General features: G+C 43.5%; 3 protein-coding genes and 1 non-coding gene across 9 annotated transcripts in view; 2 read left to right on the forward strand and 2 right to left on the reverse strand.

The window, feature by feature from the left end:
• Positions 1–3511, reverse strand: part of LOC106945926 (uncharacterized) — a 14700-nt gene extending 11189 nt beyond the window's left edge. The window contains exons 1-4 of one of the 3 annotated variants that reach the window (XM_015029941.1): positions 3415–3511; positions 2861–2963; positions 1395–1425; positions 626–703 (exon numbers count right to left, since the gene is read on the reverse strand). In XM_015029941.1, coding sequence (XP_014885427.1) covers positions 626–703; positions 1395–1425; positions 2861–2953 — 202 coding nt within the window. In that variant the 5' untranslated portion in view covers positions 2954–2963; positions 3415–3511. The other 2 variants (XM_015029956.1, XM_015029949.1) reach the window with 2 other exon arrangements.
• A 226-nt stretch (positions 3512–3737) lies between these two features.
• On the forward strand, positions 3738–14162 carry tex10 (testis expressed 10). The gene is made up of 16 exons (XM_015029850.1): positions 3738–4086; positions 4299–4502; positions 4722–4909; positions 4990–5316; positions 5411–5623; positions 5716–5968; positions 6070–6182; positions 7087–7334; positions 7610–7745; positions 7845–8014; positions 9269–9446; positions 11484–11700; positions 12957–13037; positions 13149–13333; positions 13575–13785; positions 13881–14162. Exons 2-16 carry the CDS (start codon positions 4320–4322, stop codon positions 14001–14003), a joined length of 2826 nt encoding a protein of 941 aa, XP_014885336.1. The 5' UTR covers positions 3738–4086; positions 4299–4319; the 3' UTR covers positions 14004–14162.
• The window catches only part of invs (inversin), a 39980-nt gene continuing 37482 nt past the window's right edge, over positions 14050–16547 (reverse strand). For 3 of the 4 annotated variants that reach the window (XM_015029878.1, XM_015029861.1, XM_015029870.1), the window contains exons 18-19: positions 15375–15461; positions 14050–15302 (exon numbers count right to left, since the gene is read on the reverse strand). In XM_015029878.1, coding sequence (XP_014885364.1) covers positions 15187–15302; positions 15375–15461 — 203 coding nt within the window. In that variant the 3' untranslated portion in view covers positions 14050–15186. The remainder of the gene's footprint in view (positions 15303–15374; positions 15462–16547) is intronic. The other variant, XM_015029887.1, reaches the window with a different exon arrangement.
• On the forward strand, positions 15631–15703 carry trnat-ugu (transfer RNA threonine (anticodon UGU)). The gene has a single exon. It is a non-coding gene; the product is annotated as a tRNA-Thr (tRNA).

Consider the following 16547-nt stretch of genomic DNA (forward strand, 5'->3'; position numbering starts at 1 on the left):
AACAAGAGGTTTTTTTTATTTATTTTTCAAACAATCTGAAAGGTATGGCATGGATTTGAATCCTCCCCGTACTCCATTACTCCTTACCAAATGCCAAATAATACCGAATTGGTAAATACATTATCCATAAATTTAATCTCGGAATAAATTAAAAAAAAACCTCACTATCCTTCAGATTTTGGATATTTTCCTGCTCATACATATCCAACTTAAATGAATTAAGTAATGCAATCATTTGCATTACCTTCAAAACATTACATCCAAAAGACGGTGGGGTCTGAGAACCAGAATCTAGAGCCACTGCTCTGGATGTTCTAGTCAGGTTGTAATTTTTGGACTATATGCAAAATGCTGCAGGAAGAAAAGTAACTCTGCTCATCACCACTTCTTGCATGATGCTGCCATCTGGTGGCCGTGTTGGTGTTGGTTGTTGAACAATGCTACTATTGTGATATTGCATTTATCTTGGAATTTTGAGCTTGAATATGGATGTATTGAATATATTAGACTATTTTTTTTATCATGAAAATTATGCATTTTTATAAAGATATATAAAATCATATATAAGTTATGATTGCAACATGATACATGAAAACTGCTGAGGGGAAAAGGTTCACCTTCTTACCGATGATGCTGTCTGTGATGTCCTTCAACACTTTGCTCAGAGAGGGGACAGAAAGGAAAGCATGGCCTTTGGAGAACACTGGAGAAAATACAGCAGTGATCAGCACAACAACTTCAACGTAATCAAAGAACAAAATCACTTTAGATTTCTTGCCAAACGCAAAACTGCCACCAAAAATCCAGTAAAGGTTACACTGATGGAGTCTGTTGTGTTGTTGCAGAAATTGCAACAACCGATGACCAGCGAGCTCATTTCCTGATTAACTGAACACCATCAGACATCTCTGCAACTTATTGATATCTGGGAGGAATAGGAGAAGCTCTTAGCCAATCCCCACATATTTCCCCACCGGTCTGCAGGACACTGCAGAGTCTGTCGCTGCGCTCAGCACCACAGGATTCACCGCTGTGCCACAGAAACGAAGCACCTGGTGAAGTATGAAGTGCAAAAACACCCTATTTGGCAATGTTTAAAAAATTAAACATCCAACAAATGTGATGCTGCAGCATCACAGGAGAATGTGTTGCAATGTCAGTGCTCAGAACCTTTTTACAATCTAAACTGGTCACCCGTAGCAACAGACAGGAAACCAAACTAGGTTAAAACTGTGCGAGGGCACCAAAAGAGTCCCCAGGTCACTGAGAGCGGGGAGGGTCGCTGCCTGGTGAACGAGTCACCCACCACTCATGACGTGAAGCACAGAGACCCAAGACCTCCAGCTTCACCTCTCAGCACAGGAAGTGGCGCCGTGTGTAAAAAAAACACTTACCTATGTCAGCAGAATGCAGATGCTGCTTTTTCTGTCACCGTGGAGGGAATAAACCCACGAGGAGGAGAGAGACACACACACAGGAATTAGTGACAGGGTGACACTCAGCAGAGGACAGGACACCTTGTCCACGTCCGCCGCACCATTCAGAGCCGCTCGTTCACGTCATTCTCCGCGAGCCCCGCGTCACGCAGGGACAGCCACGGCAACGAGTTTATCTGGGCTCTGAAAAGTGTCGCCTAGTGATGAAGACTCGTCAGATGAGAGCAGCGACAATAAGTCACTGGCTTCATAGGGGACACGAGGACAAACACAGCTCAAAATACGCAAACGTCTGCTGCAGCCAGGTAACAGAGCACCGAGGTGAAGACCTGCCCGCTCCTCTGACCAGACGGACGTATTCATGAACAGTGGATCGACGTTTGGAAACAGAAAAAGATGCAAAAATAAGCTCAGTTCCTCTCATGGAGGAACTGATATGAATGGTAACACGATTACTATTATTACTACTGCCCACTAGTATTAAGATAACTGGAAAAAAAATAAATAAATAAAAAAAATCAGTATTCTGTAGAATGCGTCTCACTATTTACACAAATATTTAGTTGAAAAAAAAAAAAGGGTGGAAAGATACACCCCAAGAATGAAAAATTCCAGTGTGCCAAAAAGTAAAGTTGAACATTTTTAAAAGCCTTATTTTGATATCAAAAAGCAGACAAATAATCACGCATGTCATTAAATCATGAGGTGTACATTTCATTCTGATTCAACTTATGATCCAAATTAAAGTAGGACTGAACACAAACTGGGCAGCTGACAAGAGTTTATCTCTTCATAGTATTGCTCTGCGCTTGAGGGATCAGCAACTGGACTTTCAAAGCTCCTGATAACAGGTAGAGCTAGCCCAGCGCCGATCCCTGCACAGTGATGCACCGAGAGCTCGATGCCTGTGTGTGCACTGCATGATGCTGCCACAGCAGTGGCTCATGGCAGCAACAGCACATGCACTCTTGGCCTGTATGGTGCCAGAGGTTCACCACTGTCACCCAGGAAGGACTGAAAGCTGAGCCAACAAACTTATGAGGTTAGTGAAGCTCTCTTATTTTAAAGTTCACATCCCGAGTCCATCCCACTGTAAAGCAGGAAGACCGCAGGGTGAGGTGGCGATTTCCTTGTGTATGGAGATGGGTCCTGTTTAAAAATGAGTTAATTGTTCTTTAGATATTTTTTCAGGTTGTTTTTTTTAATTGTCTTGATCTCTAATCTTAATCTACTGTAGAAGAAGTTAGTTTTCCAACAGTAGTTGCCATGGTGATTGACAGATAGGAAGTAAGTCAATTTGATTATACTGAAAACCTTGGGATGATTTACAAAACTCTAAACTTGTGTACTTTTATTTTTGAGATTGCAGTAGAAAATAATAAAAATAAATGGAAGTTATTTTCTATCTCTTTACTGCCATGCACCTTTTTCTTTTTCTTTGGATATGGTGGCCCATGATTTGGGGCAGGTTGTTCTTCTGTAGGTATAGCCGGAACCTCCACCTCCGAAGTCTCCATAGTTCCACCACTGCAACATAAAAAGAAACGTGTTTTCCAGAAACGAAATAAAACATGCAAAGATTGACGAAATTAACTACATGAATTTTATCCACGAGCCGCTAGCGTGTATTGTTTTGGTAAACTAACCGATTCAACAAAGGTAACCGAATAACTTGGAAATGACATACATTTCCAAGTAAAGAACTATTGGAAATGTATATCAGGAAAAAAGCGGGCCAACGATGGTTGTATTTATTTAATTGTATGTTACGCATGTTTATTTTAGTGTGTATTCGCAAGAGAGTAGGCCTAGCTTACCGTTCCTTAAATCCGTTTCTCTAAAGAACGGCAATGATAGATAATAAATTCTTGTCGTGATAAAAGCTACAACTCGCTTAGATTTTCATCACACAAACATTACAACATTACACAAACATTCATATCTTGGATTTAATTGCAAGACAGACACGAGTTCCTACCCTTGCAGACCGCCTGGACTGTTTGGTTTCGGAATAAAATGGGCACTCCGAGAAGGAGATAGGCAGACAATTATTTATCCATGTAAAAAAAAAAATATTTTTTTAAAAACTGCTTTGACTTCATAAATAGACTTTTAATAAATGCTTACATATATGTATCTGTTGAATATGATTAATGTTTAAATTTTAAGCTTTTGTAGTAGAATAATAAAAACAATGATGTTATTATTTACAAGGCACTTGTGCGGACAGCTATATGGTGCATTTATTTTTAATACCGGGGCGTACCGTACTGGAACCCAGACGTGAACTATTATGATTATTTGCATTGACAGCGCCCCTGATTTCATTTTTATTTAAGCTTTTAAAAAGTCTATTAATGGAATAATTTACAAATTAAAAATCTCACACATTACCGAATTACCAAGGTGTTGTTTTAGCTTTAGCTCCGTTAGCTTCGCACGACTTCAGTCCAACACATCGAACGGGCAGCGTTAATAAACATGAATGCTTTGAATCAGAGGACCCAGTGAACAACCAAGACGAAACTGAATACGTCTTTTTATATAAAATTATAGCCGTAAACTAGGCGGATATGTGTTTAGCATAACTCATTGTTTGATGACGTGAGAAGATCTGGCGGTTGAAGCCAAGCGTTTCTTTTTTACTGTGGTAAGTTAAAATCAAGTAACACCCATGCTTGATCCTGTAGGATGTACGTGAAAGGTAAGTTAGCCACATGATAGCAGTGCAGCCGCTCCGACCTTTCATTGTTGGTGTTTACCATTCAGATTTGGGCTGTTTTTACATCCCTGCAAGCGATACGGTTATCTTCTATCTCATGCTAAATGCACATATTAATTCCGTTTTACGTTGTGCTACAGAAATTCTAACTGTCCGCAAAGATGAAGGCCAAAAAGAAGAAGAGGCAGGACGATTTCCAAAAAGTTAAGCTTAAAGTGGGAAAGAAGAAGCCCAGGGCTGATAATGCCACCAACACTAACTTCCGTACAAGAGGAATCTGTCTGCCTGACCAGTTGAAGAGAGACACAAGCGGCCCCACAACTCACAGACAGCTGGGCATTACTGTAAGTTCTGCAAAACTCCAAAACAAACCTTACATGTACAAAGGATTTCAAAAGTATTCACAGCCTTTGAACTCTGTCACATGTTTTCTCATTGTACAGACAAACTTCGGTGTGATTGTGTTGGGATTTAATGCTTTAGAGCATCAGAATTTAAAATTAAAATAAACTTTTCTAAATATCAATGGATTTAGCTTTAGTTCTTTTTTTATATATATCCAGGAGCTCCTGTCTCAGCTGCATCATTACAATGCCAATGTGAAACACAGTGCCTTGTTGGGGTTGAAAGAGCTACTGTCTCTGAGTCCTTCTCTGTTGGAGCAGCATCTTTCACGCCTGCTCTCCGAAGTGGCAGCTGTTCTCACCGACAAGGATGGAAATGTTCGTGTGGCAGCAACCCGGGTTCTCAGGTCCGAAAAGCACACCGTTCCCAAAACGACGCGGGTCTTTAGATCTTAAATAAAAACACAGTGTCTAAAACTTGTTGCAGGTTCATCGCACAGTCTGTGCCGGCAGAACGAGTGGCTCCGTTCTTCCCCCTCCTCAGCGCTCACCTGACCTGTGCTATGACCCATATCGAGCCAGGCATCCAGGAGGACGCCATGAATGTCCTGGACATCTTCCTGGAGCATTACCCCTCTCTGCTGGCCTCTCGCCCCGTGGTGCTCCTCACCAACTTCCTGGAGCTGATCTCTCACAGGCAGCACTCCGGAGGAGCCAGAAAGGCTCAGGACGCCAGGGGCCGAACCTGGACACTCTCAGTCCACCCAGACAGGAGAGTGACCAGCCAGCAGTGGCGCCTCTCTGTTCTTCTTAGGTAACTGTCTGCTGACGTGGTTAAAAAATGTAAGTAGAAAAAAGATTTTTCAGAATAATCAAAGCATTGTTTGTTCAATTTCATCGTGTTCCAGACTCGGAAACTTTCTGCAAGCGGTTGTTGAGGAAAGACCAACAGAGGAGGGCGACTTGTCTGTGCGAACCGATGGAGTGTTCAGTTCAAGTGGGATGGGCCGTGTTACCCCTCTGAATCTGAACTTTGAGGAGCTGACTTACAAAAAGATTGACGTTAAGGTGTATGAAAACTCTGGTGCCACGCCAACTCCCCACTCCACCTTTAAACTCAGGTACGATGTCAGTCAGGAAAGAAAACAATCTCATCACTTTACGTACCAGTGTAAAATCTAAGTCTGGCTTTCTCCTATAACTAACCGCTTAGACCTGAGATGGACCCTGGCGGCGTGGGGAGCAAGGATCTGGACTCGGCCGAGACCGTTCAGAGTTTCGCAGGCACGCTCGTGCCTCTGCTGCTGGAGGTTTGGGTGGAAGCCTGCGCCGGAGACTGCTCCTGGAACAGCAGCGAGGGCGCCCACCTGCTCACGCCCGACGCCACGTCCGTAATGTTCCAGGTCTTGTCCATTCTCCAGCTGCTGAGGAAACTGCCCACCCGCCGTGAGAACAAGGACGCACTGGTGAGAGATGAGACGTTGCACTTTGCCGTTCTGCCTTTGTTTTGTGTTCAAGTAATTGATTGTGCAACAAAAGAATAACAGCAGCCATTGCTCTTGGTCAGGATGCTTGGTTTCGTAAGGAATATCTGGAAGATTTTAAGCAGCACTTCATGAAGAACTTCCCGTATGGTCTGCGGGACACACCGAAACATAAGAAGAAAGTTGATCTCAAGAGGTAAGGAAGTAATAGCGTTCACTCTGGGGGTAGGCGACGTGGACTTAAAGTTTTATCAGGATATTTTGTTGGACTACTGTGATAACAATAAACGTGACGATAAGAACTATTTATCATAAATCAAAATTCTTATTGTGACGAGATATTTATCCTGACGAATGATAAACAATGTGATATATGCCCACCCCTAGATCAAACACATACATTAACAAACATTTGCTTTGTGTGGCAAAAGGTCAGAAAACTGAATTCTTGCTGCTTTGACTCTTTTCCACACGAGCTCCTCCGCGGAGCCGCCGTTCCCCTCGAGGCGCATAACTGAGCACTCCACCACTCGGCTCCTTCAGACTAGCGGTAGCAGCAATTAGCCAACACCTGGTGGAACTGCGCATCTCCTGAGCTCGTTATAAGAGCTAATTCTGGGTCCAGTTCTCCGACGAACATTTGTGAACGGTTGAAAGATAAATGTCGATGGGTTTTTCTATCGTTTAAAATCACAATAAAATAAAGGTAGTAATGAGGTCAAATATGAAAATGTTTCAGTGTCTGCACAGTACTTTATTACTGTACTTTGCTAGAAAATTTCCATATTCAATCAATCGATCTTTATTCCAGGCACAAAAAGGTCCATAGTGAAAAAAAAAGGTAAAAAACAAAATAAGAGAAAAATAAAATTAACATGACAGACATACACAAATAAATGATTATGCCAATGTTGTTTTTGCATCTTTCAGTTGTTGATTGATGCCTTTAAATCAGACATTTCATATTTCACATCGGACTGGAACCAAACGGGGAGCTTTGAAAATCCTGCTCTGCTTTGATCGACTGATTTTCTGCAGTCGGGCACCGGTAGACGTTTGAAGCCGCTGAGTTTGCCGACACTTTGCTGTCCTCTCTGCAGGAGCAAACAGACAGCGGCCGTCCCTTCCGCCACTGTGGAGCCCCTGGCTTTAAACATCACGCTCTGCCAGGTCATGGTGTCTCTCAGCCAGAAGCAGGGCCTCGGTCAGGAGGCCGATGGGCACTGGCTGTCGCCGCTGAGGGCTTTTGTTCGGGACACCCTGGGGAGCGGTGTGAAGCTGAGCTACAGGCAGCTACACATGCTGCAGCGCACCGTGTGGAAGATGGTGCTCACGCAGCAGAGCCGAGGTAAGCATGCGCATGATTTCATCAACGCAGAGGCGTGAACTTAATTGCGACTACAAGAGTCCATTGTAGGCAGCGTGGCCGTATTTGTCACGCTCACCCCTGTAAACCGTAGATGCCAAATAAAGATGTCTAAAAGACTGAATGTTGTGTAGATTTCAAAATGTTAGTTTGGATGCCAAAAAAGAAGTTCAATAAGTTTTTTTTTGTGTGTGTGTTTTTTTTTTTTTTTTTGTTTAATAATTAGCCTGAATTAGCTCTGTGTTGTATCTGTGCAGCAGTGACAGAGGAGCTGCTGGCGGCCGTTTACATCTACTACAAGCAGAAGAACCTGCCGCTGCAGACAAGATCGCTGCTGCTCTCCTTCTACAGCAAACTCTACCTGCAGGAGCAAGAACACACACACATCGCCAGGTAACCAGAAGAGACGTCAACACCACAGATTGTCTGCTCAAGTCCGATCTATGTGGTGGAGTTGATGTGAGCGTGCCGTCTGTCCGTCTCTGCCTGAAGGAGCAAGGTGTTGTGTCGATGGCTGGCCTCCCTTCCTGTTCAGTTGTCCCAGCTGGGCCACCGTAACCCAGCTCTGTCTGCTCAGCTGATCGTCTCCATCCATGCTGCAGCTTCCCGAGGAAACAAAGAGCTTCTCAACAGTCTGCAGACATACGCATGCAGGCTCTATGGTGAGATCACCTGTTATGATGATTATGGGAATGTTGGAAACGACTCTGGAAAAGCATTTGATGTTTTCCCAAACTCTGAAATCTATAATCATACTGAACTGCAGCCAGTCTGCTTCTTTTCAGCCGCTTGCAAATTACTGGTGTAGTTCTGATTAATGAGGATTTTAATATTTTTCAGGTCTGGACAAGTATTTTTTTGTTAAGTGACTGACTCATTGATTGATTTATTTATTTTTTTAAAGTGGCCATGCCAGTTCTTTTTTTGACTTTAGGGAACTTTAAACTCAGGTTGCGACGGAGCTGTCGGTTTAATGTTGGTCCGGTTTAAGCAGCCCTACCTACAGATAAGAAGTGATTTACTCTTCAAGTAGTTAAAAGGTGACATTTTCTTTCCAAATGTTCAGAATTAAATAAAACTCAAGAAAAAAGCCTGAAATTTTAGTTCAAATATATAAACAAATAAAAAATGTTTGCATGAACGAAGACAGCCTGACGCTCCTGCAGACTCCACTGGCCAGAGTCTGCTTGGTCCAGGTTGAAGTTCATGAAAGGACAATTAGAAAAACACTGAACAGTACGGCTTGTTTGGATCATGCGGAGATTTCTGTACTTATCCGTCAAGAGATCTAATATGGGAACTTCTGGTTGTGTGTCTGTAAATCCCATTGAACTGTGGTAATATTAGAACGCTGAAGACGATTGTGAAAAGCTCATTTTTTGCAAAAGCTACCGTTTCATTTTTGTGAATGAAGTTGCAATATTGCGTACTCAGTCATGTGCTTTCTCTTATCAGTTTATTTATTTATTTTTAAAGAATGAAAGCTTTATTTTTGCACTTATCATGAAAATGTCTACAGACATTATTTGTCCATCAGGGGGCAGTATTACTCCACACGTTAATCTTCAGACTGCTTGCAGATTGAAGTTACAGCGTGTTCATGTGCGCAGCTCAGAGGATGAGTAGATAGTGAGGCGGGTGTGTGACACACACACACACACAGGGAGGAGGGGGTCCAACGGAGCGCAGTCCTCCATCACAAGACTCCTTTTGTCTGAGATCTTTTGACATCAGCATGTGCGTCAGAGAAACAAACCAACACACAACACACATGGAAATGATCTGCACCCTAACAGTAGCAGTTATGCTTTGCTCTTCCTTTTGTTTTTCACAATAAATGAACAATCCAAGTATCACTGTTTTGTAAACCTCTGAGGGTGCAGCGTGTTAAACAAACATTGTGTGTCTGTGTGAAGATCCTCAGGACGGAGTTGTGGTGCTGCTACCAGCAGAGTCCCAGCAGCGAATGGTGCAGCTGCTCTACTTCCTCCCCAAGATGCCCCAGCCCCTGCTGGCCAATCTGAGCGGCTGCTGCACCACCGGACGCATCTCTGCGAACCTCGCCGCCTCCCTCATCCGTCTCCTACACTTTAGGTGAGCGTCCGACCCGAGCTGCTCAACGATGCATCTTAAATCACATTGCCACCACAGTGTCTTGTAGAAACGACAACATTTTCACATTTTATGTTTGCACTGCAAATTGCAATGGTTTTTTTTTTTGTTTTTTTTTTATTTGGATTTTATGCATCAGACCAACATAAACTACTGCATGATTGCGAAAAATGATCAGAATTTTTCTGTAGAGGCTGCAGAGATCCACAGCTCAAGGTGGGAGAGTGTTCAGAAAGGAACACAGTTGGTCTGCAAATCAGAGCTTTATGGAAGAGCGGCAAAACATAAGCCTGCGTTGAGAGAAAACGATAAGAGGTTCAGTTTGTAGTTCATCACTAGACATGTGGGAGAAGGTGCTCTGGTCAGATGAGACAAAAATGAGCTTCCCCCCCCCCATTATTCTTTGTGAAGAAGAATAATGGAAAGACTGAAATGGAGAGCCTCTGTTGAACATCCGTTTTCAAGCCCTGCCACAAATTCTCAGATTTTGGCACAGCTTGCATTTTTATTCGACCCCCTTTATTCTGACACCCCTAACTGAAACCCAGTTCAGCCAGCTTTCTTCAGGAGTCACCTGATTGGTAAATTAAGTCCACTCGTATGCCGTTATGCATGTGGCGGAAAACTAACCCAGGACATAAACCTGTGCAAAAATAGTCAACAGATCAGCTGTGTACTGTAGTTTAAGTATTTATGTCGTTTTTAATTTAGTTACATATTCATCCTTTACGTAAGAAAGACTGTCATTTCATTTAGTCAATAAAATGTTTTTATTGAAAAAAAAATTGAAATATTTATTTACATTTTTAAATATTTTTATTGTTGTTTAAAATAAGCTTAAATGGTTCAATGAAAAATTTGCAGAATGTTCCACTTTTAAAGCCAAATAATCGTCAGAATAACCGATTACTAAACCAAATGCCATCCCCACACTGAAACAAGGTGGTGGCAGCATCGTGATGTGGGGATAGTTTTATTGGGAAAGATGGCCGCTCGCGTGTATGTGTGAGTGTGAGTGAAAATCAAGGCCTAAATCCAATTAGGAATTTATTGCGAGATTTGCTCTTGAGATAAACCAAAGAAGAATCAGAACATTTTCAGTCTCTAAATGTGCAAAACTGGTACAGGCGTAAAACAAAAATATTTACAGTTGTAATTATAGTGAAAGGTTTTACTTGGAAAAATGTTGAAAACAAAGTATCGTAGTATACATTTACTACTTTGTGTCGGACCGCCACAGAGAGTCCCAATAAAATCCGCTAAAGTTCTCGGTTCTGTGGTGACAAAATGTAAAACGGGTTCAAACATTTGAACTGTCGGGAACAAACGTAAAATCACCAGCCACCACAAGATGGCAGTATAGTGCTTTCACTGTCCATCAAATCTCTTACCTGCATCTTTATCGCTTCTGGTGCAAATTTCCCATTTATTTTACATTCAATGTAGCAATCAGTATAGAAGCGGGTTCTTGCAGCACCTTTGCCGAGATGCGCGGGTTGGAGATGCGCGGTTATCAGGCGTGGTGGATATGCCATGTTGTCTCTGACCTGTTTTACCCCCGGTGTCAGTGGGCCAGTGTTACACAAATCTGGAGCGGTGAGATTGCAGAGTTCACATGGGATGGGATGTGTGCATAATGGATTTGGTACAAAGAGTTCTTTGGGAGGCTGGAATGCAGCATCGTCATGGAGTATTGAGTGCACTGCCTGCATGTGCCTCCCAGGCTTTTTAAAACACACACAGTTATTCACACACATTTCCTGCGGTCACACATGCATCCTCCCCGAGGACAAGGAGCCATTTTTCATAACTGTGTTTACGTGCGTTTTTGGCTCTGATAAATATTTTTGCTCTTATGAAACCCTGATAATTTCTAGATATGATTAAAGGAGGAAGAGCATAATCAGTTTTTTTTTTTTTTCTTTTTAAAGAAGCTGCATAACTTTCGAGTGCTGCGTTTTGTGAAAACAGACTGTTCAGTATTTATTGTTTAGGACGCCATCTGATTTCGCTCCTCAGGTCCTCTCTCAGCAGCTGGTCGGTCGGGAACCAGGAAGCAGCTCTGCAGGACGTCGACTACATCAGCTTCCTGTTCTCGACCCTGGCGGGCTTCTCGTCCGAACACCTCGCCGCCCTGCAGGACGATGAGACCGCCCTGCTGCCCTCCTCGCTCTCCCCCCTTTGCCTCTACCAAACGCCGCTGGAGCATTTCACGCACCACTGGGATGTCGTCGAGGTGCGAACTCTCCTCTTGCCAGTCGGCTTCGTGCACATAGCGAAACCCGCCACGGATGCGGTTCTTAGAGTTGTCAAGTTTTGATATTGTGGACACAGCTGTGGTCTTTCAGCCCCCTCCACCCCCTGGTCTCTCTCTGTCCCCCACAAAGAGCTCAGAGGAAGGAAGTTTTATCACTGCGCTCCTGCTGAGAGGGGACCCTTTATCATGTTGCGCAGGTTGGAGATGCGCGGTTATCAGGCGTAGTGGATGTGCACAAATGGTAATGAGAGCCTGTGGCATGATGGTAGAGTGACATTTCTGCACAGAAATTACCACTAACCTAACTGCGCCCCGGGGCAAGTGTGTGTGAGCTGGTCGGGGGGGCTTATAATCACTAATTCAGCCCCCTCAATTAAAGCCTCAGATCCCTCTTCTCTCATCTTCCTGTCCGAGTCAATCACAGCCGAAGCGGGGAGCGGGGGACGCGCGGTGGCAGCGTTACGAAACGGACCGTGTCAGGTCTGGTTCGGCTAATGAGATGGGATTGTTTTTAATGACGGGGGAGCGGGGAGGGTGGATGCCGACAGGTGCAGCGTTCAGACACGCAGGCTCTCGCACCTCAATTTGATAAAAGGTAATGAGAAATTTGATTTGGGTTTTCAAGTTAATGAAGAAAAGCAAAGTCTTATTTTTCACTCTTAAAAAGTTTGGCGGCAAGAAGGCCTGAAATTAATTCAAACATGTTGGAGAGTAACGCAAGTTAAAGCCGGCCGTCATTAGGCAGCCGTTTAATTGTTCAAACGTCATTATTCGATTCTCCTTTCCTGCAAACGCGGACGAAGAGGAACAGCATGTTGGTTTTGGACATACAGTTGCTTTCAAAAGGCTACAAATCCAAAGAACGTGATGAATTGTTTTCAAAACTTTCGCACCTTAAAGGTGATAATTATCCAATGACCTTCAACAAAAAAGGAAATGTTAGAAGGAAACCAGCCTCAGTGTTGTTCTTAAACCACCTTGTCTAAAATTAAGACCTTAAAATGTCTTAAATTCATTAAAGAAAATGTAAGTTGGTTTTAACATATGACAATCTCAAGTTTTAATTTGACAATGCAATGTGAAAGCGAACCGCTCCAGTAACAAATGCTTAAATTTTGGTCCCCAATCGAATCGAGTGTATCTGGTGTGAAAACGCCTAATGTCGACAGAACATTGTTGGCTCTACATCAGCAACAAACTTCACTGTAAATGGTGTAAATGTGTTTGATCCACAGGAGGTGTGTCGCTCCCTGGAAACCATCGGATCAAAGTCGCAATGCTTTGACATTCTGCAAAATGGCATCTTCAGATACCTGGTAGGTGTTCAAATATCAGCTTTGCTACCGTAAGAACAGTTCAGTTCAGCCTTTGCCCGTTTATGTCCGTGTTCTCTGAACTCTTAATCAACATTTTTTTTTTTGTCTTAGATGAAGTTGGAGGTTGTTCCTGACAGCATGGCAGCCGGGCTGCTGAGAGCCGTTTCCAGACTATTAGACCTGTCCATCCTGCCCGCCGAGCAGGTGCTGCGTTTCCTGTCCCAGTGCTGCCTCAGCCTGCTGGTGCTGCTGGTCATCATGCAGCAGCACGCCCCCGCCGAAACCAACCACAAAAGGTGCATTCTGGGGGGGGGGGGACGACAAGATGACAGGATAGGGTTCCTATCCTGCAGTTCATTTCTGGAGTCTCGAGTGGCAAGACTTGGAAATACACAAGTTCAGTAATTAAACTATGGGATGGATGATTGGGGTAGATATTTTAGATGGTGCCATGCTTCATTTCTCACCAAACCTTAACCAGAGATCTGGACAGTGAGTTGCATTACATGGACGGTTTTAAAGCCTCTTTGTCTTCAGGGAGGCAATCTGGAGTTCCTGTGTGACGGCACTCAGCAGCGTCCCTCGCCTGCTGCGGATCATTCTGCAGTCGATGCACGTTGGAGACCTGAGCGCGGAGGAGCTGCCGCAGCTCGGCCAGATCCTCTCGATGCTGCTGCAGCACACGCCGCTGCACAACCAGCTGATGGCCAACGCCGTGCTGTTGCAAGAGCTCATCCAGAATCTAACGGTAAACGATCTCAGCGCTCCTGTCCAACTTGCCGGCAGAGGGGAAAGTTAGGGAATAGACCGACTGTTTACATTCTGCGTATTTGTGTTTTTTAGAGGTTTTTCCGGGGAGCGACCAGAGAGCAGTGGCTGACGGATTTGCTCTACTGTTACAGCGTCACCGTGGCTCACGGCTCGTCTGGACACCGTGGAAGTATGGGCCTCAGAGACATGTACTAACTCCCATTTATTTAGCAGAGACGGAATCAACAAACTTTTTTTCCCCCCTTTTTACTCTTAGTTCACGTTTTGTTGTGCCTGTTCTGATTGTTTGCTGAGTCTTTAATGGAGCGTAGAAAACCTTTGTTTAAAAAAATAGAATAAAGAAAAATTAAAATCAAAGGTAACCTGAGCTTTTTATTTTATCCATCTTTTACATAGAGCTATAACATTCAGTGTAATGTTTAATTAATTTATAAAGTGACACAGCTGTGATAATGGTCTAATTCAGACATGCGTGTTTCTTTTGAAAGGGAAAACGTTTAAAAACAGACCAATGTGTAGAGTGTGTGTGTGTGTGTGTGTGGACGGCTGCAGGTGGGCTATCTGTATGACCGGCTGTTGATAGACTACCTCATTCTCTGTAGCGAGGAAAGGTTATCTTGGTGTGTGTGTGTGTGTGTGTGACAGCAATGGAGACTGAGGGGGGCAGTGTGTATGCTCTCCCTCCACAATGGATGAAAGGTTATCTTTTACACACGCCATTTCTGTAGACTTAACCCCACCCTGTGAGGTCACGGCTCTGATGTCACATGGCTTAATTTTAGAAAGCCCGGCATTTTGAGCCAACATTGTGTGCAGTAAAGTCTGACAAGGTGAGACTGACAGCCAGCTGAGAAAACGGAGCACTGCGCTGCAGAAATATTCATAATCCTGCAAGTCTTTTACTGTTTGTCAGGTTCAATCCCAACTAAACATTTTTGCACAACTTCAAACCTTCTAGCATCGAAGGTCTTCAACTTCAGGGCTGGTGTCCCTGCCGTCTCCGCGCCCTTGAGAGTCTCAAATTTATGTATTAAAAAATGAGGAATCAAAATGTCTTAAATTTATTTTACATAGATGCAAGTTGGCTTTAAACATATTAATCCCAAGTCTTCAATTTTGTCATGGCAGAACCATTTAATCTCTCTGACAGTGTATTGGTGCCATTTTAGATGGAAAGAAAAAAAATATTTCAATGTTTCGATGAGCCCCAAAAGACTTGAAGCTGGAAAACAAAAACCATGCCACATCTTTTTTTTTTTTTTTTTTAGATTTTTACTTCAAGATTACAAAAGCTATGTGGTAGTCTACCTCATAAAATCCCAATAAAATACACTGAGATCTGTGTATCCAAAGTACCGTTGGTAAACGCAGTGCGTGTTCAGTGTTTGCCCCGTCCTCTCGTCCCCTGTCCTGCGCTCTGTGGTCTCAGGTGGTAGGAGTACAGCTTGGCTTGAGTCAAGGCGCCGGTCAGGTGAATGCAGTCTAAACCGCCCACTGAAACACAAGCAGAAGATCGACTTCAAGAGCCTGAAAGGCGGTAAAGAGTGTGAGGATGTAAGCACTTACACTGACTCTGGGTGCGTAGGGGAACGTTCAGCAGGAGCTGAGGATGAGAGCCCTGAAGCGAGCGTCCTCGTCTCGCCATAGAGTTGCCTGAAGGAAGGCCATTGAGAGTTGGTTTCTAACACCATCATTTCTGAATTCAGTGAGCCAAGGGTGGATCATGACAGTGAGTCCTGTAAGACTGGTTCATCCAGCCCAGGGCTACACCGATGTCCTCCTGTCTTTATATGTGTACTGTCACATCTCAACACAGATCACAGGCCCTATAGCTCAGTGGTTAGAGCACTGGTCTTGTAAACCAGGGGTCGTGAGTTCAATTCTCGCTGGGGCCTAACGTTATCCTTTTCCAGTTAATACTATCTGCGAACGCCTAAGAAACGCCACACGGGTGTTACAGTTTGACAGACCAGGGAGTCAGGGAGTGGCGGTGGCGCAGGGAGTAGAGCACATGAACTCAACACAGCTGTTGTGGGTTCAAGTCCCAGACCCTCTCTCACAACTGGCCAATTATGAAATTGACCACCACAATTTGCTGATTTCAGAACAATGAGAAATGATTCAGGAAACACATGGTGGTGGCCCAGAATCTTAAAAGTAGCCTCTGTTGTTTCCTTGAACAGGTTTATGGGCAATACAATGCCTGTTTATTCAATCAGAATGAGCTGTTTTATGGCCTCTTGTCACTTTAAATCCAAATTAGCTGCAGCTAGCCACACCCCCCAACTCAAAGTTTACACTTTCACATGAAAATGGCTGCAAATAGATGTGCAATTATACCAACCGTCTCTGAACATTATACATACATCTTTCCTGAATAGTAAGTCAACAATAAAGCTATTTTTTCCCATTAGCCACTGTGCAGCACATACAGAGATAAAACCAGCTGACCAAATGTGCTGGAACTCAGCTTGGGTTGCTAGGTAACGGGGCTGGGCTTGGCTGGGGTTGCTAAGTAACGGCGCAGTTCCTGTAGGATGTGATTTAACAACTGGGAGATTTTTTAAATGACTTGTTTTCCAGCGCTTTTTAAGCACCTGGGCTGTTTTTAGAAACAGTTTAGACCCAAATTGAACAACAAAAAAGTGCAAAATATGAATCCTATTTAAAAAAAAAAAAAAAAAAAAAAAAAAAAAAAAGGACAAATGGTTTATATTTTTAAAAGAACCAGCTTTAAGG

This window comes from Poecilia latipinna, unplaced genomic scaffold, assembly GCF_001443285.1.
Source record: "Poecilia latipinna isolate Pla-1442-1.1 unplaced genomic scaffold, P_latipinna-1.0 Scaffold11, whole genome shotgun sequence".
Lineage (NCBI taxonomy): Eukaryota > Metazoa > Chordata > Actinopteri > Cyprinodontiformes > Poeciliidae > Poecilia > Poecilia latipinna.

Bases quoted from the DNA above. Each gene is read 5' to 3' on its own strand.
- tex10 (XM_015029850.1), top strand. From the start codon at position 4,320: ATGAAGGCCAAAAAGAAGAAGAGGCAGGACGATTTCCAAAAAGTTAAG. The intron at 7,335-7,609 runs GTAAGCATGCGC...GTATCTGTGCAG, and splicing joins GCTCACGCAGCAGAGCCGAG to CAGTGACAGAGGAGCTGCTG. The intron at 9,447-11,483 runs GTGAGCGTCCGA...TTCGCTCCTCAG, and splicing joins ATCCGTCTCCTACACTTTAG to GTCCTCTCTCAGCAGCTGGT.